This window comes from Rhinopithecus bieti, unplaced genomic scaffold, assembly GCF_001698545.2.
Source record: "Rhinopithecus bieti isolate Rb0 unplaced genomic scaffold, ASM169854v2 scaffold_7901, whole genome shotgun sequence".
NCBI lineage: Eukaryota > Metazoa > Chordata > Mammalia > Primates > Cercopithecidae > Rhinopithecus > Rhinopithecus bieti.
The window spans coordinates 729,261-736,069 of record NW_016805596.1 but is presented as its reverse complement, the minus strand read 5'-3'; the positions used below and the strand labels follow the sequence as shown (position 1 = coordinate 736,069).

The window sequence follows — 6,809 nt, the reverse complement described above, 5'->3', positions numbered from 1 at the left end:
TCGCGTGCGCCCTGCTGGGAGTCGTAGTTCGCGCTTGCGCTCTTGCCGGGACTCCTCCTCCCAGACGTCCCTGCGCGTCGTCCTCCTCGCCCTCCAGGCAGCCCGCGCCGCGCCGGAGTCCGCCGCCCGCCCGCCACCCGCTTCCTGCCGCCCGTCGCTGCCATGCTGCCCGCCGCGCTGCTCCGCCGCCCGGGACTTGGCCGCCTCGTCCGTCAGGGCCGTGCCTATGCCGAGGCCGCCGCCGCCCCGGCTGCCGCCGCCGGCCCCAACCAGATGTCCTTCACCTTCGCCTCCCCAACGCAGGTTCGGGCGCTGCGGGTCGGGACCCTCCGTGGCCGCCTCCCCCGGAGTCCAGGGTCCCCACCCCCAGGGCGCGACCCCCCGCTTCCGGGTCCGCGGATCCGCGCGCCCCGGAAGCCGAGGTCACTCAGTCCTGGACCCTCGGCCCTGCTTCTGCCGCCCGAGCCCTGCGCTGCCCTCGTCCCGGGCACCTCCCCGAGATAAGCGCCTCCTGGGTGCCCTCCCGATCTCCCTGGCCAAAGCCTGGGTGTCGCCGGATCGTTGCATTCCCATTTCGCGGATCAGTAGAATGAAGCGCAACGTTGAGGACCAAAGCTACAATCTCTGATCCCTGCACTGGGCTGTCTCAGTGCCTCACATCAGCGCCAGGTCCTGCCCGGACCCATTTCTCAGCAGGACAGGCCGAGTCCAGGGTGGGCGCGGGGCCGGCCTGCCCCGCCATCATTCCCCACGCTGTTGTCGCAGGTGTTCTTCAACGGTGCCAACGTCCGGCAGGTGGACGTGCCCACGCTGACCGGAGCCTTCGGCATCCTGGCGGCCCACGTGCCCACGCTGCAGGTCCTGCGGCCGGGGCTGGTTGTGGTGCATGCAGAGGACGGCACCACCTCCAAATACTTCGGTGAGTCCGGTGGAGGGCTGCAGGGCCAGGCCAGACCGGGGCTCCGCATCCCAGGTCAGTCTCCATCTCAGTTGAGGCTGCGAGAAAAAATAGTTCTAGACCGGGCGCGGTGGCTCACACCTGTAATCCCAGCACTTTGGGAGGCCGGGGCAGGTGGATCATGAGGTCAAGAGATCGAGACCAGCCTGGCTAACACGGTAAAACCCCTTCTCTACTAAAAATACAAAAAATTAGCTGGGCGTGGTGGCGGCACCTGTTGTCCCAGCTACTCGGGAGGCTAAGGCAGGAGAATGGCGTGAACCCGGGAGGCAGAGCTTGCAGTGAGCAGAGACTGCGCCACTGCACTCCAGCCTGGGCTACAGAGCGATACTCCATCTCAAAAAAAAAATACATGTATGTATATATATATACAGAAAACTAGTTGGGTGTGGTGGTGGCCGCTTGTAATCCCAGCTACTCAGTAGGCTAAGGCAGGAGAATCGCTTGAACCCCGGAGGCAGAGGTTGCAGTGAGTGGAAATCGTGCCACTGCACTCCAGCCTGGGCAACAAGAGTGAAACTCCATCTCAAAAAAGAAAATACAGTTTTAGCAGGTTTGTCCACTGAGGAGCCTGGGCTGGGCAGTGATGAAAGCGAACCAGAGGGGACCCTGCTCTCAACCGGTTTATGACTGGCTCTGGACTAACCAACGTGTGATGGGTGAAGCAAGAGATGTAAAACCACCCAGGCCCAGTGGCTCATGCTTGTAGTCTCAGCACTTTGGGAGGCTGAAGTGGGAGAATCGCTTGAGCCCAGGAGTTCGAGACTAGCCTTGGCAACATAGTGAGACCCCGTCTCTACAAAAAATAAAAAGAAACTAACCAGGCGAGGCTGGGGGCGGTGGTTCACACCTGTAATCCTAGCACTTTGGAAGGCCGAGGTGGAAGGGTCTCTTGAGCCCAGGAGTTTGAGACCAGCCTGGGCGACATAGTGAAATCCCATATCTATAAAAAATTAGCTGGTTGTGGTCCAGCTACTTGGGAGGCTGAAGCAAGAGGACCGCTTCAGCCGGGGAATTCAAGGCTGCAGTGAGCCCACAATCATGCCACTGCACTTCAGCCTAGGTAACAAGAGTGAGACCCTGTGCCAAAAAAAAAAAAAAACCCTCAAGAGACCATGTCAGGAGGGCTGATCAGATTAGGGAAGGAAGGTCATTTGTGCAGGAAAAAAGCAGTTTTAAGCATCACTGGTTTCCAATGGTAGAGCCGGCTTTGAACTCAGCTTGCTTTTGGCCTGGATCCCAGCTCAGCCCATGGGTGGTGGGTCAGAGGGAGGGTCTCTGTCCCTAGGCAGTGCTTTTGGGGGTCCCTCCAGCTTCTAGTTCTTTCTTGGAGCCCCTGTTTTGTTCTCTAGCAGTTGCCCCCGATGTTGGGCCCCAGGGCCAGTCCTGTGGGTCTGTTAGCACACTCAGGACACAGACTTGAGTGTCGAGCTTCTGGTTCACAGGGGGCTCTGCACTTGACCAGGGGCGTCCCTGAGACTGGCCCCGTGAGGTCTCACACCTTCCCCCCACCTCATTCCCCCAGTGAGCAGTGGTTCCATCGCAGTGAACGCCGACTCTTCCGTGCAGTTATTGGCAGAAGAGGCAGTGACGCTGGACATGTTGGACCTGGGGGTGAGTGCCAGAGGGGACCTGAGGCTGAGCAGGGTGGGAGTTGTCCAGGCTGCGGGGGAGGGAGCACTGGGGGACCAGGAGCCGGGCTGGGGTCCTTGCTGGCCCCTCACCGCCCCTCAATCCCTTGCAGGCAGCCAAGGCGAACTTGGAGAAGGCCCAGGCAGAGCTGTTGGGGGCAGCTGACGAGGCCACTCGGGCAGAGATCCAGATCCGAATTGAGGCCAACGAGGCCTTGGTGAAGGCCCTGGAGTAGGCGGTGCGTACCCCATGTCCCGAGGCCCGGCTAGGGGCTGGGCAGGGGTGCCAGGTGGGCCCAGCTAGCTCCTGGGGTCCCGGCCACCTGGGGAAGCTGTCCCTGTCAAGGAGGCCACCAGAGGGCAGTGCAGGCTTCTGCCTGGGCCCCAGCCCCTGCTTGTGTTTAAAGCCCTGGGGACTGGGGCAGGGACAGACGATCCTCCTCAGCTTTGAGCTGTGGCTGCCACCCATGGGGCTCTCCTTTCACCTCTCAAGATCCCCCCAGCCTGACGGGCCGTATACCATACCCTCTGCCCTGCAGAGCCAGCCGCCAAGGTCCACCTCAGCTTCGGAGCCACCTCTCTGGATGAGCTGCCCCCAGCCCTCGCCCCATTAAAGACCGGGAAGCCTGACTGTGCTCGGCTCTTGTTACTCTACCTGGCCCGGTGAAGCCGGGAGCGTCCTGGGCCTCTGCTCACGTCCTCCATGTCCCCCTGGGAATAGGGGCTTTGAGCTCCCTGGACTGAATGCCCCTTAGGGCACCGGGAGGTCTGTAGGAAGCAGGCTCCAGGGGGTGGGTGGGGTGCAGCCAGGCGGGCAGGGTGCTGACCTTCACCCCACGATGGTGGGGAGGGTGAAGGTCACCAGTGATGGGGACATCGGGCATGGAGGGGTGTCCCCGCCGCTCCTGACACCTCGGCCCAGTTCCTGGTCTCCAGGCCTTGACCCTGAGCCCTGCCAGCCCTTGGCCCCGCCCACCAGCCTCTGGGAAGAGGCGGGCCCCACCCGCTCCCACGGTGGCCCCGCCCTGTGCCCGCCCGTCCTGTGGGTGGCCCTGCCTGGCTGGGTGCCGAATCTGCAGTGTTTTTGGCACCTCCGTGGGCACCTAGGCTTCTGGGTTGGCCCCAGATGGAGTGGGGTAGGCCCAGGAGGGGGTGGCTCCCTGGCACTGCCCTGCTGGGCCCGCCTCTTCTCCTTTCCATAACCCCGGGGGTGGGCGACACTGGCTCCAGGTGCTGTGCGGACGGCGGGGGTGGGGTCTCCTGACCTCCTCCCCTCCTTGGGATAGGGCCTGTGGAGTGGGGTAGGCAAGGGATTCCAGGGGCGTGAGTGGGGAGGGTGGGCCTGCCTGTGTCACTGGAGCTGGGATGGCGACAGAGGCCACCCCGGGCCTGTCAGCACGGACGGGCAGCTTACTCCCACGTCATGGTCCCATGCGGGTGACTTGTCACGGCTCCACTTGAGGCCAGGTACCGTTGGGGGCCTCAGGTGTGCTTGTGACTCTGAGGCCACCGCTCAACAGACCAGGTATTCTGGAACAGCCCAGGGTCCTCTGCCTGGCTTCCTTTCCGCTTGGGCCTGAGGGCACGAGTGACCAGGCCCCCACTTCTCCAGGAACCCCCAGACCAGGGAAGGCTGTGGCAGCCACCAGGCCACGGGAGCAGTCTCTGCCCAGGCCCCACCCTCCCCGCCCCCCGCTGTAGCCCCAGATCTTCGAGTTCCTGCCAGGCCACCAGGACCCTATAAATAAGACCAAGGGCACAGCTGAGACTTGGCAGGGGCTCAGCGGGAGGAGCTGCTCACACCGGGGACCCCCCTGCCCCCACCGCCAGGGAGGTGTGAGCCTTGGAGCCAGGCCTCAGGACACCCGAGACACCTGATATCCTGAGGGAACAGCCCGTGCTGGCCGGACGCATCCTGGAGCAGGAGGCAGCCAGGGTGGGGCCAGGAACCAGGCGGTCAAGGCCCTTCCGTGAGGACAGCCAGGGGCTCAGTGCGGCAGAACAGGGCACGGGGTTTGTCTCCATCACACCCAGGAACAACCCACTCAACCATGGGAACACCGAATATGGGAAATGGTGGGGAAGCGTTTTAGCACGTTTATTCAACTGGCTCTGGGCATCTGGTCCCCAGAGGGCCATACAGTGGCCCCTGTGAAGCCCAGCATGTCCCTACAACCCATGTCCCATTCCACTCCCAACCAGACTGAGGTGACGGTGTCCAGGAGTCTCCCACAACCCATGTCCCATTTCACTCCCGATCAGACTGAGGTGACGGTGTCCAGGTGATAGAGCCACACATGAAAGGCGAGAGGCAGGGAGGGAGGTGGGGGCTGCTGGCCACTCACAGAGGACCCCAATGTCCTGCCCGGGCTGCCCATTTGCCGCCAGCCCACAGCTCCCTGCGCCACCTTTTGTTTTGTCTGGAAGCAGAATAAGCCTGGCTCTGCAGGTCCCACCTGCGGCCCCAGCCTGTCATCCAGGCCCCATTAATAGACCCCCTGCCCCTCCTCCCTCCAATTGGGCCCAGTTCACTAACAAGCCATTCCCACTTCCTGGACCATCCTTTTTTTTTTTTTTTTTGAGACGGAGTCTCGCTCTTGTTGCCCAGGCTGGAGTGTGGTGGTGCTATCTGGGTTCACTGCAACCTCCGCCTCCCAGGTTCAAGTGATTCTCCTGCCTCAGCCTCCCGAGTAGCTGGGATTAGAGGCATGCGCCACCACGCCAGGCTAATTATATATTTTTTAGAAGAGACGGGTTTCTCCATGTTGGTCAGGCTGGTCTCAAACTCCCGACCTCAGGTGATCCGCTCACCTCAGCCTCCCAAAGTGCTGGGATTATAGGCGTGAGCCACCACGCCCCAATTTTTTTTTTTTTTTTTTTTGAGACAGAGTCTTGTTCTGTCACCCAGGCTGAAGTGCAGTGGCACGATCTCGGCTCACTGCAACCTCCGCCTCCCGGGTTCAAGCGGTTCTCCTGCCTCAGCCTCCTAAGTAGCTGCGACTACAGATGTGTGCCACCACACCCAGCTAATTTTTGTATTTTTAGTAGAGATGGGGTTTCACCACGTTAGCCAGGCTGGTCTTGATCTCTTGACCTCATGATCCACCCGCCCCGGCCTCCCAAAGTGCTGGGATTACAGGCATGGGCCACTGCGCCTGGCCATATCATCTTTTTTATGTGACAAACTGCTCCTCATTCCTCAAACCCCAGCCCCTGTGACCCCCTTCCAAGGGTTATCCCAGCCTCTCCCTCTCTGGCCTAGCCCTGACCCTGCGGGGTTGGGTGTGCCTGTCAAGGTGGGGTCACAGCTGCCGGGAGCATGGGTGGCAGCCGGAAGGAGACCTGAAGCGGAGCGCAGCCCTGGGAGAGGCGCCCATGGCCAGGGTGGGGGTGGAGGTGGTCAGGCCAGATAAAGGGAGGAGCCAGATAAGTGGACAGGAGGTGCTCCAGTAGGGACGGGGTCCCCTTCTCTGGATAGAGGGGCAGGACAGGGTCCCACCTCAACCAGGGCCATCCTCAAAAAGCCGACTGGGAAGGGTAAGATGCATACCACATTCCTGTCTCATCGGCTGTGCCCTCAGTTTCTTCATCTGTGAAATGGGGTAATGCCCACCCCCAAAGGCTGGGAACCAGAGCATGTCCTATATTAATGGGGGGTGATGGCCCCAGAGTGAGCCTGCTGCATTCCCTCACCACACTCCCACCCACCCTGGAGAAACTGAGGCTGGGAGAGGCCAGTTACCTCCCGAGGCCACAGCATAGCCGGCTGGTGACTGGCTGGGCACAAGGCAGGCCCGGCACTGGCTAATCGCTCCATAAATGCCCTCTGAGGTCACCATTGACAGATGCAGGAGGCCAGGGCTGGCCAGGGCACCCCCACTCTATGGCAGGTGACTCCAGCCTGTTTTCCTGGACGACGGCCGCTGACTCAGGCCCCTCTTCCCGTCCCCCCACGCGGGCGCCCCCAGGCGGAAGCACCAGGCCTGGGGCGGCAGGAAGGGGGCGGGGCAGGGAGTCGCGCTGTACACCCCGAAACCGTGTCCCGGTGACGATCGCGGTGCATCCGAGCCCGTGGCAAGGCAGGCCGAGACCCCTGTCTCGGGGCATTCAAGGGGCGTCCCCCCATGAACTGCGCCAAGCCTGCGTACGGGGTGGCCCAGCCGCCAAGGCGCCCCAGGGCCCGGGCCGGCAGGCAGGGGCGGGGGCCAGTCTGCGTCACC

At 62.2% G+C, this 6,809-nt stretch overlaps 1 protein-coding gene across 2 annotated transcripts; it reads left to right on the top strand.

Annotated features, from left to right (window-relative positions):
* Positions 1–39: 39 nt before the first annotated feature.
* Positions 40–3,220, top strand: ATP5F1D (ATP synthase F1 subunit delta). Of its 2 annotated transcripts, none has more exons than XM_017873038.1 (5): positions 40–303; positions 766–919; positions 2,484–2,572; positions 2,703–2,828; positions 3,083–3,220. In XM_017873038.1, exons 1-4 carry the CDS (start codon positions 163–165, stop codon positions 2,823–2,825), a joined length of 507 nt encoding a protein of 168 aa, XP_017728527.1. In that variant the 5' UTR covers positions 40–162; the 3' UTR covers positions 2,826–2,828; positions 3,083–3,220. The 2 variants fall into 2 exon arrangements, with proteins under 2 accessions (XP_017728527.1, XP_017728525.1); XM_017873036.1 differs by having other exon boundaries at positions 3,129–3,219.
* The last annotated feature ends 3,589 nt before the right edge of the window (positions 3,221–6,809 follow it).

Excerpts from the sequence above, each read along its gene's own strand:
- ATP5F1D (XM_017873038.1), top strand. The coding sequence starts at position 163 with ATGCTGCCCGCCGCGCTGCTCCGCCGCCCGGGACTTGGCCGCCTCGTC. Across the intron at positions 920-2,483 it reads CACCACCTCCAAATACTTCG|TGAGCAGTGGTTCCATCGCA; the intron begins GTGAGTCCGGTG and ends TCATTCCCCCAG. Across the intron at positions 2,573-2,702 it reads TGGACATGTTGGACCTGGGG|GCAGCCAAGGCGAACTTGGA; the intron begins GTGAGTGCCAGA and ends AATCCCTTGCAG.